The sequence below is a fragment of the Macaca nemestrina genome, chromosome 7 (genome assembly GCF_043159975.1).
Source record: "Macaca nemestrina isolate mMacNem1 chromosome 7, mMacNem.hap1, whole genome shotgun sequence".
Lineage (NCBI taxonomy): Eukaryota > Metazoa > Chordata > Mammalia > Primates > Cercopithecidae > Macaca > Macaca nemestrina.
In genome coordinates, this window is record NC_092131.1 from 86,844,922 (window position 1) to 86,864,969 (window position 20,048).

The window sequence follows — 20,048 nt, forward strand, 5'->3', positions numbered from 1 at the left end:
TTAAATTAAGTGGTCAAGGATGGCCTCTCTGAGGAAGTTACATTTAAGATTAAAAGGAGCCAACCATGAGAAAAGAGAGGTGATGGACATTCTAGGTAGGGGAAACAGCCGGTGCAAAGATCTATGCTGGAAAAGACCTTGGCTTATTCAAGGAAGTGAATGATCAGTGTGATTACAGCTTAGACTATAAGGCAGAGAGTGGCAAGAGAGTGATGTCAGAGAGTTAAAAAGAATCTTTCCAGTACAATAAGAAGCCACCAGAATGATTTAAGCACAGATGTGGCATGAAATAATTTATGTTTTAATAAAATTATTTTAATATTATGTAGAGAATTCACTCAACTAAGCAATAGCATCCAATATTGTTCTTAGAGTAATATTGGATGACTATTAAGTATTTAGTAATAAATACTTAGAAAACAACTTGGTAGAAAACACCAAGTTCGATAAACCATGGTCTGTAAACCAACATCTTAAATCTCACTGTGGTGGCACATACTGTAGCAGAATGGAATGTGGTGAGTGAACTGGGATATGAAGAGGATATCCCAGATAATGGCATCTCATATTCATGTTTACAAAAGAGCATGACACATTGGCAATCATCCATTCATTCTCACTCCCTCACTGAGAAAGGCATGCTTAAATGCAGCTGGGATTTCCTAGGTGCTCAGTGAGTGTATGGTCAATAAACCTGTGAGCCACAAGGCCTACATCATGATTTTCAGGAGGAAAATTTTTATTTGCTAGGAAATGTGTTAGGGAGGATATTCAGTTAATACAAGGCATTTCAGTTATAGAGAGGCATGATTTTAAAGGCATTCTGTAGGGCTTTCTGGATATCAAAAGTTAACTTTCAACAGAAAAATCTAATAATTAATAGAGTAGTTTCTTTCCCAAAGATAACTCCCTGGAAGGTATAAAATGATATTTATTTGAACTTATTAGTGCAATAATTAAGCTGAATTTAAGAATTATAAAATTTATGTAAAATAAGTGCCCTTTTATTATAGGCAATGACAGGCAATAAGGAGAAATATCTAAATATCTTTCCAATGAGCTCAAATAGAACTGCTTGTGCAGGAATCAGCCATACAGAGGAACACGTGCAAAACTGTCATATTGTCAGTCAACAACACGATGCTTCAAGGTAGTCGTTAAGATTGTAGCTGGTAAAACTATAATGGAACAATGATGTGATGTTTGCTTATTTTTTTCATAGTAGCAAGCAAAATTTCTGACACTACCCATTTTTAGTCACACTAATCTTTACAACTCTCTGGGGAGGTAAAAATAAAACATTTAGGCTCTGTTTTACAGAAACAAAACTTTTCAGACTCAGAGACAAGATAAAGATGTATGTAATTACTAAATAAATAGTCTTAAAGAACAAAAATAAAAGATATTGACGCATGGCTCTGTAGTTTACTTACTTTAACAAGAAAGAGGAATAGTTATTTATTAATATAGAAATTTGCTAAGCAACTTTGTATTCAACAATTGAATTCTTCAGGTTACAACCATGTTCTACACAGTAAAGTAATGAATAGTGCCATAATACAAATAAACAAATAAGAGAGTGGGAATTTATTTCTGCATAAAAGATAATAATGAGTGTGAATACCTAAGCACATAAAAGTCCAGAAACTAGAGGCATAATTAGATCATTTTTCTAAGTTTTAACATGTACATAGTAGTGATATCTGGACTTCATTTCATTCTTCAACTCTTACTATGACTCAAGTTTTATATGAGAATTGTAGGGGGCTGACCATATTCTACCCTTGTTTGTCAACTTGAAGCAATGATGTTTAGATATTTTCATGAACACCTCCCAGTTTAATTAATAGACTGCTTCTGATTCTTTGTTCTTTTGATTACTAAAAGGTAATCATGTATTAGCCTTTAGTTAGAGTTAGTGGGTCACTCACTCTGTATTGTGTATGTCTGTAATGTGTGGATGGCCATGTTGTCTGCTCTCCAGCTCTCCAGAATACTCCAGTATTATTTCTATAAGTTGATAGACCATCTGGAAAGTAGTGACAAAGACCCCAATCAATTATAAATTTTTTTCAGAATAAGGAAGGACACATATTTATACTTAATATTTTTATTGTTAACCATATTTCATTTCATTCCATTAGCTCCATTAAAGTTGATATTGTATGGTAGCTCTCTGACCATCTATAGGATCTTCATTTACAGCTAATCCTACTGATTTCAGTCACAGAATATCATCATCATTACCTAAGAAATTTGTCATGGATCCTTCTTTATATGGACTTGCCCATTCCACAATAAACTGATATACTTCAGCCCAATGAGTGATAGTAGTTAATGATTAGCTGAGAGGGGTGAGTGCCTTGAACTCAGGAGTTTTGAGACCAGCCTGGCCAACGTGGTAAAACCCCATATCTACTAAAAATACAAAAATTAGCCAGGCATGGTGGCATGCACCTATACTCCCAGCTATGCAGGAGGCTGAGGCAGGAGAATCACTTAAACTTGGAGATGGAGGTTGCAGTAAGCTGAGATGACGCTACTGCACTCCAGCCTGGGCAACAGAGTAATTAGAAAAAAAAAAAAAAAAAACACTCGGCATTTTCTACCTTTTTAATTTTTACTATTCTGGTGGATGTATGGTTTTGTTTTGTTTTAACTTTTTATTTTGACAATAATTTCAGACTTAGAGGAAGTTGCAGGAATAGTACAAAAAATTCCTGTCTCAAAAAAAAAGTACAAAATAGATCTAGATGTGAGAGAATTACATTCAAAAGCAACAAAAGTTTAATTCAATACAAATAAGTAAAGGCTTATTTATACACTTGAAAATGTATTGGAAAGCAACAGTGAAACTACTATAATGTATAAATCACTGGAGTGATGTACAGCTTCCCAGAGGCAATATCCCACAGAGCAGTATAAATCAAGGGTCGATTCTCACTCTGCCTGCTCCTGAAACTGAGACTGAACTGGGTTCCCCAAATTGTATTCCTTTACTGATGAAATTAAAAGTTGTCTTTAAATTTTCCTGGGTTATTTTTCCTTACACCTTCCACTATGATCTTTTGCTTTATTTAAATAATAGTTAATAAGTTTTTATCTTTAATGAACAGAATAAGTTCTTATCTTTAATGAGCAGAAATCTGACCTGCTCCATGCCATTTTACCTAATTTGCCAAGTTTTATAAGTTGATTTTGACACTTTACTTTTGCTCTTTCATTAAGGATGTGGCTGCAATTATGTCTGCAATCCCAATGCCCATTATATATATGATTTCGTGAAAAAAACTTGTCTCTGCCTGAGCTGCTTCATGGCACTTTTTACCTCCTCATTCCTCAAGGTGTAAATGAAGGGATTCAGCAAAGGGGTGACCACTGTGTAGAAGACAGACACCACCTTGTCAATGGAGAAGCTGGTGTCTGGCCGAGTATAGATGAAGATACATGGCCCAAAGAAGAGGGCAACCACCATGAAGTGGGCCGAGCAAGTAGACAGGGCTTTCCAGCGCCCTTCAGCTGAGTGTTTTCGAAGAGAAACCAGGATGACCGTATAGGAGGTGACCATGGCCAAGAAACAGGCGAGGGAGATGGTTCCACTATTGGACACAATCAGTATTCCTGTGAGGTATGTATCTGTGCAGGCCAGCTTGATAACAAGAGGCACATCACAGAAGTAGCTGTCAACAATGTTGGGGCCACAGTAAGGTAGACGAATAGTCAAGAAGGTCTGCCCTAGTGAGTGAACGGTACCCCCCAACCAGAGAGCAAAGACAAGCTGTACACAGACTCTCATGTTCATCACATTGGGGTAGTGGAGTGGAGTGCAGATAGCCACGTAACGATCATACGCCATAATGATCAGCAGAAAGATCTCAGCACAGGCAAAGAGATGTAGGAAGAAGAGCTGTGTGATGCAGTTGTCAAAGGAAATGGTCTTTCTCTCTAAAAGCAAACCCTCCAACATCTTAGGCACAGTGACAGATGAATGGCAGATGTCAATAAAGGACAAATTGCTCAGGAAGAAATACATGGGGGTATGGAGACTTGGAGTAAAGACTGTGGCAATGATGATGAGAATGTTCCCCGAAAGCGTTAGCACATAGATGGCTGAGAATGCCATGAAAAACAGCATCTCCAGCACCCAGTTATCAGTGAGTCCCAAGAAGACAAATTCAGTCACTCTTGTTTGGTTTAGAGTGTCCATTCAATGAGCTTAGGGGGAGAAAAATGAAAGCTAATTTAGTTTTATTATTATAGAAATAGAACTAACTGAAATGACTTTGTATTTTTATCTGAATTGCTACTTTATCATCAGAGCATATAACTTATAAAATCAATTTAATAGTTGTTACAGTATACCCACTACTTACCAGGAGCCATGCCAGGCACTTCTATTTAAACACAACCACCTCATGGCACAGGAATCAATTGTTTCTGCCTTGCAGATGAGATCAGTGACCCTTTACAAGAATAAATAAATGCCCATAACCCTTACCCATTAGTTATTGGGCTCTTTTCACTTCAAACTAAATCACTGATAACATTAAGCTAATATTCCAATACAACTCCCAACTAAATAATTTGACTCTTCCTATCAAATTAAATATACATTCAAAGCCTGCAACATTCTGCTGCACATTTTCACTTTTTCAATGTGAGTGTCCTTTTATTTTCCCTATTAATTCTTCTCTCCAGTCAAGCAAGTCACTGTCCTCCAGGCATCCTACCTCCACCTACTTACTTTTCAAAATCTTTGTCTTTACTTTTTCTTTTCCCTCTGCTCAGAAAACATACACTCTATTCAGGTATACTCTCCTCACCTCATTATTGACTATTAATATACAAACAACTCCATTAAAAAATGGGCAAAGGACATGAACAGACACTTCTCAAAAGAAGACATTTATGTGGCCAAACATGAAAAAAACAGCTCAACATCACTGATCATTAGAGAAATGCAAATCGAAACCACAATGAGATACCATTGGCTATCATGAAAAAGTCAAAAAACAACAGAAGAACAGATGTTGGTGAGGTTGTGGAGGAAAAGGGACACTTTTACACTGTTGATGGGACTATAAATTAGTTCAACCATTGTGGAAGACAGTGTGGCAATTCCTCAAAGATCTAGAACCAGAAATACCATTTGACCCAGCAATCCAATTACTGGGTATATACCCAAAGGAAAATAAATCATTCAATTATAAAGACACATGTACATGTATGTTCATTGCAGCACTGTTTACAACAACAAAGTCATGGAATCAGCCTAAATGCCCATCAATGATAGAATGAATAAAGAACATGTGGTACATAACACCATGGAATATTATGCAGCCATAAAAAGGAACAAGATCATGTCCTTTGCAGGGACATGGATAGACTTGGAAGCCATTATCTTCAGCAGACTAATGCAGGAACAGAAAACCAAACACCACATGTTCCCATTTATAACAGGGAGCTGAATAATGAGAACACATGGACCAACTCTACACCTGTGGAGGTCTGGGCTTAATACCTGATGATCTGTGCTGTAAACCACCATGCCACACGTTTACCTATGAAACAAAACTGCACATCCTGTACACGTATCCATGAACTTAAAAGCTGAAAAAAAAAATACTATTCATCCTTAACTTCGTCTTTGACTATTTCAAAGAACACTACCTTTAAGAAAACTTTCCTGACCCAATCAAAGCCTATCTATTCCCTTTCAGGCTTCTTTTATGGTCCTTGACCTGTAAAATAAAGTAAAATATGATGTTCATTTTTGCCCTCCAGTAAATCAAAAAAAAATTTTTTTTTGAAATGGAGTGTCGCTCTGTCACACAGGCTGGAGTGCAGTGGCATGATCTCGGCTTACTGCAAGCTCTGCCTTCCGGGTTCACACCATTCTCCTGCCTCATCCTCCTAAGTAGCTGGGACTACAGGCGCCTGCCACCACGCCCGGCTAATTTTTTGGTATTTTTAGTGGAGACGGGGTTTCACCGTGTTAGCCAGGATGGTCTCAATCTCCTGACCTCGTGATCCACCCGCCTCAGCATCCCAAAGTGCCGGGATTACAGATGTGAAGCACCCCGCCTGGTCTAAAATTTTTTTAAGAGTAGTAACCACACAAAAGACTTATCCTTTGCAGTACTTAGTAGGTGCCTTGTACACAATGGGTATGCAAAAAAATTTTTTTACTTGAACTGAACCTAACTTATTAGGCAGCCTGAAAAAGAACTCAAGCCTTCCTTCACAATGGAGCTAAGAAAATACTTAAGAAACTTACTTCTTTAAATTCTGTAATATGATATTATTGTATAAATACTAAAGTTATATTACCCTAACTTTTTATACTGATGGCTGGCCAAAAACTATAACAGTTGAGAAATAATTATCACAAACCACAAAAATAATTTATATTCTTGATCCGATTATTTCACTTGTAAGCATTCAAACTATGAAAAAAGCTAACTGCAAGGAAATATTAACTATAGTGTTATTTAAAATAACATGAGGTTTACATTAGGGGTTTACATTAGGAACAGTAGATCATAGAGCTTACATTAGGAACAATGTCATGGGGCTTACATTAGGAAAAATAGTGACAAAGGCCTACCAACATGAAAAAAATATTAAAACATAATGAGTGAAAATGAGATAAAGCATGTTAAACTTTCTCAATAATTTAAAATATAAAATGCCAGCCAGGCGTGGTGGCTCATGCCTGTAATCCTAGCACTTTGGGAGGCCAAGGCAAGTGGATCATGAGATCAGGAGTTCAAGACCAGCCTGACAATATGGTGAAACCCCATCTCTACTAAAAATACAAAAATTAGCCAGGTGTGGTAGCACAGGCCTGTAATCCCAGCTACTCAGTAGGCTCAGGCAGAAGAATCGCTTGAACTGAACCAGGGAGGCAGAGGTTGCAGTGAGCTAAGATCACGCCACTGCACTCCAGCCTGGGTGACAGAGTGAGACTCCATCTGAAAATAATAATAATAATAATAAAATATATAGTGCCATATAAATTATCAAAAAAACAAATCGTAGACTTGAAGAAAATATTGTAACATAGATAATCAAAAAAGAATACTCTTGTTATTCAAAGATCTCTTACAACTTGGTAAGAAAAATGACTCAGTTAAAAATGAGCAAAAAATATACTTGTCACAGAAAAAGAAGTGAAAATGACAAATGAGTATGAATAAAAATATGCTCAATTAGTAATAGATTAAAAAGAAAATCAAATACTTTTCTCATTCATCAGATTAACAAAGATATAAGGAACGGAGTACTCTTAACACTGCTACTAGAAGTACGTATTATTGAGATCTTTTTGGAAAATAATCTAGCAGTGTCAATTAAAATTTTAAAAGCTCACACCTCTGAACCCAAGAACTTTACTTACAGGACTGTATTTCATAGAAATAAAGACACCAGTAACTAAAGAACTAAAGATACATGTTTAAAGACTTTTTAGTAGAGTAGCATACTGGAAACAAACTGAATATTTCTCAATAGAGGACTAGATAATCAAATTTTAGTACAGCCACAATATGGAATACTATGAGCTGTTAATAATAATAATAATGACTTGGATCTATATGTATAACCTAAGGCAGTGGTTCTCAATGTGACCGCACATTAGAACCACTTAAGGAAGTTTTATAAATTTTGATACCCAGGCCTCATGCCAAACAATCAATTCGGAATTTCTGAGAATTGGACCCATCAGCACTATTAATTCTTCTTGGAGATTCCAATGTGCAGCCAGGATTACAAACTACTAATTCATGGAATGTCAATAACATATTGTTAAGCAAAAGAATCTATTATGAGTATATTATGAACCTTGAAGGAAAGGAAGGGAGTGAGGAAGGGAGGGACAAAGGAATGAATGAACAAAGGAAGAAAAAGATTTGTGTGTGTATGCATACATATTTATGCATATATGTATGTGTATATGCTTCAACATATTAATATCTATACATATTCAAACATTTATACATATTCGTGAATTATGTTTGTATATATTTATTCCTGGAAGGACACAAGATAGATGTTGAAGAACACACATCAATTTTAACATTAGTTACCTCTAGAAGTATGGAATTGAAGGAAATTATAGGATTTTATTAATTTTTTACATTATAATTCATGATTGTTTAAGTTTGTATAATAAGCATGGGTTACTTTGTTTTAAAACAAAGTATTAAAAGCATGCATAGGGAAAAGCAAGTGAGAAGAATACCCATAGCTTGTTCTTATCCTACTGCTGTTATCTTTAATTTGTTCCAATTGTATTGTAAACATATAATTTTATATTCTATTTTTCACTCAGTATTATATCATAAGTGTATAACCAAATGACATTTCATCACATATATGTATTCGAATGTGTGTACCCAGTACATCCTTTGTGGCCATTTATGATGTTTCTAATTTCTGACTATTAAAAATAATGGCACAATCTGTTCTCAACATTACAGTGAGAAATCCTATTAAAACATAGGTCAAGCCGGGTGCAGTGACACCTGCCTGTAGTCCCGAATAGCCAGGTGTGGTAGCGCAGGCCTGTAATCCCAAAGCGATAAGTCCAAGGTGGAGGACTTATCGCTTAAGTCCAGAAGTTCAAGATCTGCCTAGGCAGCACAGCAAGATGCCATCTTTAAAAAAAAAAAAAAAAAGATCAGATTAAATCATTTCATTCATTCAAAGACTTTCAATGGCTCCCTGTTCACACATTATAAGTGAAGTCTTTCCATTGGCCTGCAAAGCCCTCAATGACACAACTTCCCATTTCCTCTCTGACCTTGTCTCCTACCACTCTTCCTTTCAGCTCCAATCATGTTGTCCTCCTTGGTATTCCTCAAATACTCAAAGCACAGTCCCACTCTGGGGCCATTGCACTGGCTGCTTCCTCTGTTTGGAATCTCTTCCCCCAGATATCCCATAATTCTGGGGTCCCCAACACCTGGGCCACAGATGGGTACTAGGCTGCACAGCAGGAGGTGAGCGCTTCAACATCACCGCCTGAGCTCTGCCTCCTGTCAGTCCCTGGTGCCAAAAAGGTTGGGGACCACTGGCATAATTAACTCCCTCACCCCCTTGATGTCTTTGCTCAAACATCACCTTCTCAACAAGGTCTATGCTGATGAACATATATAAAACTAAAACTTACCCAGAATTCCAGCACTCGTGATCGCCTTTATCCTGATCTACCTTTTTTATTTTTTGAAAGCACTGATCACCTTCTAACATACGATATAACTCACCTATTTAGTCTGTTGTTTATTATTTTCTTTCTCCTGCTACTAGAATATAAGTTCCAAAAGGACAGGGATCTTTGTTTTGCTTGATGAGTCATCCAAATTATCTAGGAAAGTATGTAGACATAGTAGTTGCTCAATAAATATTTGTGAGTGATTATAACTTCTCTAATATATTATTCTGTTAGGAATAGATTACTATAAATGAGTTTGCTAGCTTAAAGATTATACTTCAAAATATATTATTATCAAATTGCTTCCCAAAATGTTTGCAAGATTAAGTAATTCACTCATGGTCACTCAGCAACTGGCTAAAATGGAATTTGAATTTTTCAGAGCCTACGTTCTTTACCATGTGCCATGCTCCTTTGGTTCAATAGATTGAACTAAAAGAAAAAAACACAAAGTGGGCTTTAAGTAGCAATAAGATCCAACTATGCACTCCCTGAAGGAAGGGAAATATCTCATTCATTTTTCTATCCACAGAGCAAAGTAACTGGCATAAAGGAAGAACTCACTGAATACTTATTGAATTAATTTCTTTAATATTTTAAAAGTAGAACAAAGCAATCTTCCTGCCTCAGCCTCCCAGCACTTTGGAAGGCTGAGGCAGGAGGATTGCTTGAGGCCAGGAGTTCATGACCAGCCTGGGCAACATAGTGACACTCCATCTCTACAAAAATTTTAAAATTAGCTGAGTGTGGTGGCACATGTTTATAGTCCTAGCTACTCTAGAGGCTAAGGCAAGAGAAACATTTAAGCCCAGGAGTTTGAGGCTGCAGTGAGCTATGATCATGCCACAGAATGCCAGGTGGGCAACAGATCAAGACCCTGTCTAAAAATAAAATATATAAAATTTTTAAAGATATTTTTAAAGTAACACTACAAGTAAGAATTATGAAAAATCCAAAAATTTGGGGAGAAGTTGATCTATACATCAAAATAATTACCCATTTTAAGGCAATCAGCAGAAATCTTATCTACAAAGGGGCAATTGAACTAAAAGCAGCAGAATCCCCACTAGACATCAGTATTGTGCATTGTGTACTGTGTATTATCAGAATTCTTCATTTAAAAAAATGAAGGTCAGTGAAATCTGTCTCTTTCTGCTCTTTGACTACCTTTTTTTACCTTTCTTCCAAGAGCTCTAGTGTTCCCACAACAGCTCCACAATGTAGACAGCAACAACTTTCCCCTTTTTGAAATCACATCTCTGAAGAGTATAGTGACTTTCCAGAGATCAGTGACCTCTACTCCCTGACCCCAGTTTCAGCCTACTCGTCTTTACTTTTCATCAATGACACCTCCAACCCAATCTTTCTCTGCCTCTTCTCTCGGTTTCTACCTGATCTCTCTTTTAGCACTAGAGGCTCAATCCTTGGCAAGGACACACTTAGAGAAGTGTTACTTAGAGAAGGCTCATTCTGCCAAGAGGAACGTGATTTTCTATCACGGTAGACCATTATCGTGTTAGCCTCAAGTGGATTTGTAAAATCCAGAGCTCCCAAGGTCTTGCTTAGATGGATCTGACATAAGAGAACTGCCTATATTGATTGAATGCCAGGGCATAAACTCTAAAGAAGAGACAAGACAGAAGTTCATAGGAACACGCTCTAACCTTCAACAGGTTCATCTCCCTAATAAAACGGGATGCAGGTAAACTTCAGAGGTGTTTTGTGGCTTTCCCAGCTGCTGCATGGCAAGATTGGAATTCTGTCCCAGTTCTCCTGTCCCTAGCCCTTTCTATTATTCAGTAGTTGGCTGCAGAGAGCTGAGTCGGATTAACTCCTAAATCTCTTTCAGCATATTAAATTTAGTTTATTTTTTAAAGATTTGATTCTTCACCGTATATGAGGTGACCATCTACTCAGTTGTCAACTAAAACTGGGAAAGAAATCTCTGAGAAAAAAAAAAAACTGCTGTGAAAGTTTCAGAGCTGAAGGTTGTTTAGGGTAAGAACAAAATGATGTCCTTGCTTCTGCATACGTAGAAAGCACTTAGAGGCTGGGCGCAGTGGCTTATGCCTGTAATCCCAGCACTTTGCGAGGCCGAGGGGGCGGATCACCTGAGGTCGGGAGTCTGAGATCAGCCTGGCCAACATGCAGAAACCCTGTCTCTACTAAAAGCACAAAATTAGCTGGGCGTGGTGGCACATGCCTGCAATCCCAGCTACTTGGGAGGCTGAGGCAGAAAAATCGCTTGAACCCGGGAGGTAAGGGTTGCAATGAGCTGAGATTGTGCCACCATTGCACTCCAGCCTGGGCAACAAGAGCAAAATTCCGTTAAAAAAAAAAAAAAGAAGAAAATTAGGAAGAGAGAGAGAGAAAAGAGAGAGAGAGAGAGAGAGAGAGAAAGAAAGAAAGAAAGAAAGAAAGAAAGAAAGAAAGAAAGAAAGAAAGAAAGAAAGAAAGAAAGAAAGAAAGAAAGAAAGAAATTAACATCACAAATGCATACATTACAATGATGTAGTCATGGTGAGTTATGTCCCAAAGAGTGACCCTCGGTAGGAAATCCCAGAGGAGCAGAGCTACCATGGCTCAACTGTAGTCCTCCAAATCTTCTCCAGAACAGCCCAAAACTAATCCGTATGCTGACTTTCAGAGCACAGGTTTGCTGCATAAGGACTTCCTCGCTCTTACAAACAAAGACTGGATGGCCATCTGCCAGTAAAAAAGACTTCATCTTTTCAACATTCAACATTCATCCTATCATCATGTGTGAGTGTCTGCTATATTCCAGGCACTATGCTAGGTATTCAAATCCAAACAGCAAACAGACGTGATGGTCTTGATCCCTTACAACCTCAAGGCTCCATAACCTATGGAGTGTTCAATAACTAGGAAAAAGAAATCAGTGCTGTGGCAAAATCTAAAGGTGACAAGTCATAACCCCAGGCATCTTGAGGAATCCTGGAGGGTGTCCATATGTGTGTTTTGTCTGTGTGTGTCTGTGTGTGTAGGTGCCTTCATAGACAGCAACATGTTAATAAAGTATTCTGATTCCTTAGACAGAAAAGAGGTTAAAACAACTCTCATAAATTAAAAGGCCTCCTATTAAACTTCTAAACACACACTTAAGTGACATATCAGACAAGTGGCTGAGACAGAGTCTTGCTCAGTACCACATACATGTGAGCGTACACGTGCAGACCCACAAAAAGCATGACAAGCAACACAAGTAGTGGTAAAACTTACCAGTTTTCTCCAGTTGTGCAGGGATGCTTTAGCTAATTGTTATAATGTTACTCTGATGTTATTTCATTCACTTTTCTCATAATTATTTCTAGAAATGAAACAGAAAAAGCAAAACACTAAAAAACATGAAATAAAATACACTCTGATTTGGATATTAGTAACTGGCTTCCTGCTTAAACAGTTTCACCTTTCTAAATTGTGTGTGTGTGTGTGAGAGAGAGAGAGAGAGTCTCACTCTGTCACCTAGGCTGGAGCGCAGTGGCGTGATCACAGCTCATTGCAGCCTCAACTTCCTGGGCTTACGCGATTCTCCCATCTCAATCTCCCAAGTTGCTGGGACTACAGGCACACACCAATCGTGCCCAGCTAATTTTTTTGTTGTTGTTGTTTTTTGTTCATTGGGTTTTTTTTTTTTTTTGGTTGTTTGTTTTGTTGTGTTTCTTGTTTTTGGTTTTTGGTTTGTTTATTTGTTTGTTTGTTGTAGAGGTGGGGATTTCACTGTGTTGCTCTGGTTGGTCTCAAATTTCTGGGCTCAGGTGATTTTCTTGCCTCAGCTTCCCAAAGTGCTGAGTTTACAGGCATGAGCCATCACACCGAGCAGTTTCACCTTTTTGATATTGGTCCCTGGATTTTTTTAATCCTTTTTCTTCAATGCAAATTTTGCATTTTTTCTTTTCAATACTTTGACTTCTGTCAGGCCAACTAAGACAGAACTCAGTCTACTTGCCGTTACCACTTTAATCAGTAACTACCATGAGCACCATTAGAACTGCATTTTAAGACATCCAAAAATCTGTTACTCAAAGGTCATACATTCATTCAACAAATTTTCTTATAGAAAGAAAGTATTCATTTTTAGTTCATATTAGTAGAAATCATACTTTTAGGGGATATAACCTGATACTAACATTAAGCTTAATTCTATTAAGAAAATTTTTTTAACTTTTTTTAGGGACAGAGTCTTGCTCTGTCACCTAGGCTGTAATACGGTGGTGCAATCATAGTTCCCGGTAGCTTCAAACTCCTGGACTCAAGCAATCCTCCCACTTCAGCATTCCCAGTGGCTGGGACTACAAGCATGTGCCGCCATACCTGGCTAGTTATTTTGGTTTTTGAATTTTTTTAGAGACAAGATCTCACTATGTTTCCCAGGTTGGTCTCAAGCTCTTGGTGTCAAGCTATCCTCCCACCTCAGACTCCTAAGTAGCCAGGATTATAAGCTCAAGCCACTGTGCCCAGTAAGAAAATATAAAAATTTTTAAGGGGTCTGTGTCAAATCAAAGCCAGTTCGTCTTAGGTTCTATTCTTGTGCATCAGAACTAATAAATATTGTCAAATGAAAGCATATTTTGTGAGTCTATATATATATACTTGGATTCTGCTTCTTTTTGCTCCTTTAGCCAACTCATATATTACTCTGTGTATACTTGGGCAAGTCTCTTAACTTTATTTTCATTATGGAATACAGGTAATAATTGTATCCCTTTAATTACTGTAATAGTTCATTGTATGTGTCAGCTTGGTTAGGCCACGGTACCCAGTTGTTTGGTCAAACAATGATCTAGCTGTTGCTTTGAAGGTATTTTTCAGATGTGATTAATATTTGAATCGGTAGACTTCAAGTAAAGCAAATTGCCCTCCATCAGTAGAAGGCCTTAAGAAAAATGACTGAGGTCCCAAGAAGAAGAAAGAATTCTATTTCCAGACTGCCTTTGGATTCAAGACTGCAACAGTAACTCTTGCTGGAATTCCCAGCCTGCAGTCCTGCCATGCATACTTTAAACCTTCCAAACCCACAATCCACAGTCTCCTAATAAATCAAGCTCTCTCTCTCTGTCTCTGTCTGTCTCTCTCTCTCTCTCTCTCTCTCTCATTATATATATAATGTATACACACACAGTTGACTCTTGAATAACTGTGTGAGTCCACTTATACGCAGATTTTTTTTTCAACCAAATGCAGATTGAAAATGCAGCACTCGCAGGATGCAAAACCCATGCATATTGAGGGTCAACTTAGTTTATGCCAGTTCTGCAGCGATGACTGCAGATTTGGCTATTGGTGGGGGCATCCCGGAAACCAATCCTCCCATATATAACAAAGGACTAATTTATATATGTGTGTGTGTGCATGTGTGTGTGTGTGTGCATGCATGCATGTGTGTGTGTGTGTGTGTGTGTGTGTAAAACCTTTGGTTCTGCTTCTCTGGAGAACTCTGACTAATATAATGACCTTCTTTGCAATGATCATCAAGATCGGACTGTGGTGAAGTTTAGGAATACATAAGAAGACCACTGTATATTCATCAGTCTCAGGAGATAAGCTTTTCTTAATAAGCCTGTTATCCCCTCTCTCCCCACCTCAGCACCCACCTTAAATAAGTAACAATAATCATGATCACATTATAAAGGTGAGGCAGCAAGAGGATAGCAAAACTTAGTGTCATGAAATCAAATCAACCAACCCAGGAGCTCTATTAAGCCTAGGCTCTCTTCTAAAATCCAGAGCAATATTCTTCAATGTATAATCAGTAACATGTGTTTATGTATAAAAACTACATATCTTATTTGTTTAAAATAAATGTTCTCAATATATATCCCACACTTACCATCTACTCTGTGTCTCCTCTAATGATTCCATTCTCCTCTGATATCCTATTATAGAAGCCTAGGATGTAAAATCATGAAACTCAAAATTCTGCACAGGGTAAATTTTAGGCTTGCAAGCTTTGGAATTTTTATCTATCTGACATAGGATTTTGAAGTGATCATCACATGACATAATCGAACTTGCCATCAATGAATACTCAGAGGTATTATTAAAAATTTTCCATTCCAATGCATTTCCTGTTATTAGTCTCATTCATTTAGCCATTTAATAAGTGGACAACAAATCCAGCAGCCTTCAAATATGGAAGAGTTCCAAACCTTTGGCAATTAGCATGACATCAGTTTGTATAGCCACTGTAATAACCACTGCCATACACACCAGGGATTCAAAGTCCGTGAACAAGTGAAACCTCACCCATGAATGCTAAGTAAATTGGTACCAATCAATGGGTACTCAGGATGCCTGATATACAGCCTAGAACTAACTTAGCTTCTAGAAGTATCTTACTAAACACTTCCTAATTTGCCTCTTCTACTGCTTGGGCAGATGTTCAAAGCAATATATATAAATCTATATTCTCCACACTTTACAGATTGTCTGGGTAAGGTAATCTTTATAAGTAAGGCAAAAATATCAAAGTGTTTTATAATTAGTTTTTTAATCACTTTTTAAATATTTTGATTATGTAAAGCAAAAATTTATTGTGAAATTTATAACATGTAGAAGTAAAATATATTAAAGTAATAAGAAAAAGCCTGAGAGGAGAAAAACAGAAGTTTGAAAATTTCTTATATCATACAGGAAATGATATAATATCATTTGAAGTTATTATTACTATACTGCATTAAAGATGCATAATCTAAATTCTGGAGATACAGCTAACATAAAAGTAGTATAACTAATAAGATTATAGTGAAGATGAAATAAAATTAAAATACTAAAATAAAACCCAAAAACAAACAAAAAAACTCTAAAGGACAGAAAATGAACACAGAACAAATGGGGAAAATAGAAGACAAATCACAAAATGGTAGATTTAAACCCAACCATATCAATAACTACATTCGAATTTTTTAAAAAGGAAAAATAATATACCACCCTAACATTTATAAAAAAAGTTCTGGACAGGATGTTACAGAAACCTCCAACCTGGAACCACCAATAGGCATAAATAACAAAAGCTCCAAGGAAAGCCATTCCTTCTAGCCAAAGGACAAGGAAAAATGCCATGGCCTAACAACAGGAAATCTTTCTAGCAGTACCCTTCCTGCTTCAGCTAAACACCAACAAATAAACCACACTCCCAGGTCTCAGTCAGTGAGCAGGGAAGTTGATCTTCCACCCCACCTTCCTTCCCAATAGAAGCCAACTGCGCATTCTGGTTTCCCACTTGGTAGTGTCAGCAGGCCAAATAGAGAGCTGATCTTCCATTCCCCAGATGGCAGAAGCATGTGGTGCTCCAGTCTCCCAGCAAGATAGTGTCAGTGGGGTCCAACAATGAGCTGAGCCTCCATCTCTACCTGGCAACAATGAGGTAGAATGAGGTGCTGTAAGGTGAGACAGTCAACACTCAGCTTCCTCCACCCCAGTGTCAGCAATGCCCAGTGAGGAGCTGAACCTCCACACCTATCCAGTGGCCATGTAACTGAACAAGACAATGGAAAGCAGGGCTACTTGGGGTTCCCGTTCCCACCTCCTTGTCAACAAGGCCCAGTGGTGAGCTAAGCCTCCACTCCTGCCATACCAACCAGGCAGGAGGTATGTCTAGTTGGCCCTCTCCTTTCCCAAGTCCAGCTGGCCCAGCAGAAAGCTGATCATCTCCATTCAGAGGCAATAAGGCAATGTGATTTAACAGTCCCCTTTTTGCTGGGGTGGTGCCAGTGGCACCCAGCTGGAAACTGAACATATACATCCACCAAACTTTGCACAACACCTCAACAGGAGAACTACCTGCTAAAAAGAAGATTAAATAGGATCCAGAGTTTCCTAATAAAAAACCCATAATGTCCAGACTGCAATCAAAAATTACTTCTCATTCCAAGAATTAGGAAATCAGAACATGAATGAGAAAAGACAATCAACTGATATCAACACCAAGATGAATTAGATGCTCAAATTATTGGAAAAGGACTTTAAAATAGCTCTCACAAAAATGCTTCAGTGAGGCCAGGTATGGTGGCTCATGCCTATAATCCCATCACTTTGTTAGGTTGAAGTACGAGGATCACTTGAGCCCAGGAGTTCAAGACCAGCCTGGGCAACATAGTGAGATCTTATCTCTACAAAAAGTTAAAAATTAGCTGGGAATGATGGTCAGTGCCTATAGTTCCAACTACTTGGGAGGCTGAGGCAGGAAGATTTCTTAAGCCCAGGAATTTGAGGCAGCAGTTGAGTCCAGAGAACTGAAAAATACAATAACTGAAATTAAAAAGTTCTCTGGATAGATTCAATACAAAGGGGAGATGCCAGAGAACAGAATCTGTAAACTTTAAACAGATCAATAGAATTTACCCAGTTTGAAAAACAGGGCGAAGGTAGACTGAAAGAAAAATGAGTAGAGTTTCAGAGACCTATGAGATAATAACAAGAGATCTAAGTTCATATCACTGGAGCTTTAGAATAAGAGGAAAGCGGTGGAACTGAAAAAGAAATAATACCTGAAAACTCCCCAAATTTGGCAAAACTATAGTGGCAGAGGTAATTGACTATAATCATGAGGATATAGAGTTGCTACTACGTAATGGGGATAGAGAGAAATACAGGTAGAACTCAGAGATTTATTGGAACATGTCTTGGTGTTTCCATGCTTGGTGATAGCAGTAAAGAGGTAATTGCATCAACCAAGGTCTGAAAAGGGTACAGTAACCAGGGGCTTGGGCCTTTCAGGGATGAAGGTCTGAGTCACCAAAGAGCAAGATACTGAGACCAGCAGGAATGCTGAATGAGGGAGCCTAGAATGAGTGACAGAAGAGGGAGACAATAGATAACAGTGATGGTCTTGGGACGAACTGCAGCAGCGACTCTACTTATCTGACTAACTCTCCTGTTTGAGGGTTTTTTGTTTTGGTTTTTTGTTTTGTTTTGTTTTGTTTTGTTTTGTTTGTTTGGTTTTTTTTTTTTTTTTTTTTTTTTTTTTTTTTTTTTTTGAGACGGAGTCTTGCTCTGTCGCCCAGGCTGGAGTGCAGTGGCGCGATCTCGGCTCACTGCAAGCTCCGCCTGCCGGGTTCACGCCATTCTCCTGCCTCAGCCTCCCGAGTAGCTGGGACTACAGGCGCCCACAACCACGCCCGGCTAATTTTTTTTTTTTGTATTTTTAGTAGAGACGGGGTTTCACCGTGGTCTCAATCTCCTGACCTTGTGATCCGCCCGCCTCGGCCTCCCAAAGTGCTGGGATTACAGGCGTGAGCCACCGCGCCCGGCCTGTTTTGTTTTTTTAAAGAAACTGTAATCAGCCATCACCTTGAGGAATCAATGACAGTACAAAGCAAATATAATGTTGGGTAAGAGTGTATCAAAGCAGTGGAAGAGTTGACTGATTACCCTCCTCTGCATAACCCATTAACATTTTTCATGTGTTAGCATACTGGCCCAACTTTCAACTGTCAGCACCTCTGTGCCTGAGGGGATCTTTCTGGCAACTGGAGCTCTCTTTGTCCAAGTACATAGTAAACCCTGAATACTAGAAAATTAATATCCCTGGTAATTTATAAAATTAATATCCTTCAACCAATGGCTGACAGGAGTTGGTAAATGGAAGCCAGTCAACAAGATGACATCAATGATCTCCATCATCTCTGGTGTTCAGATCTGTGCAATCCCCTTCTGCACTGTATAAAGGTGCATCTGGGTAACCAACAGAATACAGCAGAAGTGGCCAGAATCGCCCTGTGGATCTCAGGAGGAAGGTTGAGTCAGAGGGTGGTTTGTGCTTGCTGAGACAGGACCTCAGGGATGATGGCAGAGGGAAGTAATCACAGCATCAATTTGCTGGCTGCAGAGACTGCAAGTTTAGAACAATAGCTGCAAGAATGGGGAAAAGTGATGTTGATGGTGGATAAAGTCTTATTATGGGAAAGAGCTTGGTTTTCACCTGCCATCATGGACTTGGTTTCTTTGGTGTTTCAATTATCTACTATCTAGATCCATCTGTTCTGTCTGCTGTTTCCTCTTTTGTTATGTTTTGGTGCTTGGCTGACTACCTTGTTTCTATTCTAGCACCTAACATTTTTGGCTCCAATAAATGCACCAGCGATCAACAGCAAAGATTCCATGAAATTTGCAGCAGTCTACTAAAAACTCGATGCAGAGCTATGGACTGGTGGAAACAAATCTTTCACACCGAGGGAAGAAAAGCCTGAAATGTGTTTCATGGCCATGATCATTTATCTTGCTGCAGTTGTTCGGATGGGAAAGCAAGTCCACAACCTGCTTCTCATCTACCTGATAGTGACTTTCTTACTGTTGCTTCCTCAACTAAACCAACACGGAATCATTTCAAACCACACTGGAAAGGCCAAAGGGAGATAAACAAGCTTCTCAAACAAAAAGAAAAGAAAAATGAATAATTCATCGCTTTATTCAATGTGATTAATGGCATATACATTGTACCTAGGAACAGTTTCTACTATACTATCTAGATACTAAAATGTTGAAGAAGTAGCTCTTTGTTCTCCCTCATTCTGCCCTTAATTATTCAATAGTCTAAATCCAATGGGATAAAAGAAAAAAGAAAGAAATTCACACTTACCAAGTAAGTGTTTGCGAGTCAAATATAGTTAAAAGCATTTTCATTCTCATTGGATAACTCATTAGAGAGTATGACTTGTTTTGATTTTTCTCACCCAGGGTTAATGGAATTCTTACATTTAGACAACTTCCTTTAAAATAATATAGTGGTGGACTTTACCCTTCGGTACAGTTAAAGTGACTTTGGATAATTGTTTAAGTTGATCCTTGCTTTAGTTTGATACCAGGTAGTGGTCTG

At 38.2% G+C, this 20,048-nt stretch overlaps 1 protein-coding gene and 1 pseudogene across 7 annotated transcripts in view; one reads left to right on the forward strand and one right to left on the reverse strand.

The window, feature by feature from the left end:
* Window positions 1–2,094: 2,094 nt before the first annotated feature.
* LOC105496594 (olfactory receptor family 4 subfamily E member 2) overlaps window positions 2,095–20,048 on the reverse strand; it is a 48,367-nt gene continuing 30,413 nt past the window's right edge. For 2 of the 7 annotated variants that reach the window (XR_011626026.1, XR_011626025.1), the window contains one exon: window positions 15,063–15,121. Coding sequence is in view for 5 of the 7 variants with exons in the window: in XM_071100474.1 (XP_070956575.1) it covers window positions 3,266–4,207 (942 nt within the window). In the remaining 2 variants the exon portion in view is untranslated. Of the gene's footprint in view, window positions 8,658–9,266; window positions 9,368–11,714; window positions 11,921–12,454; window positions 12,543–15,062; window positions 15,122–16,411; window positions 16,585–20,048 lie in introns of those variants that run through there. The other 5 variants (XM_071100474.1, XM_071100473.1, XM_071100471.1 and 2 more) reach the window with 5 other exon arrangements.
* Window positions 19,019–19,629, forward strand: LOC139364349 (ADP-ribosylation factor-like protein 6-interacting protein 1 pseudogene; annotated as a pseudogene).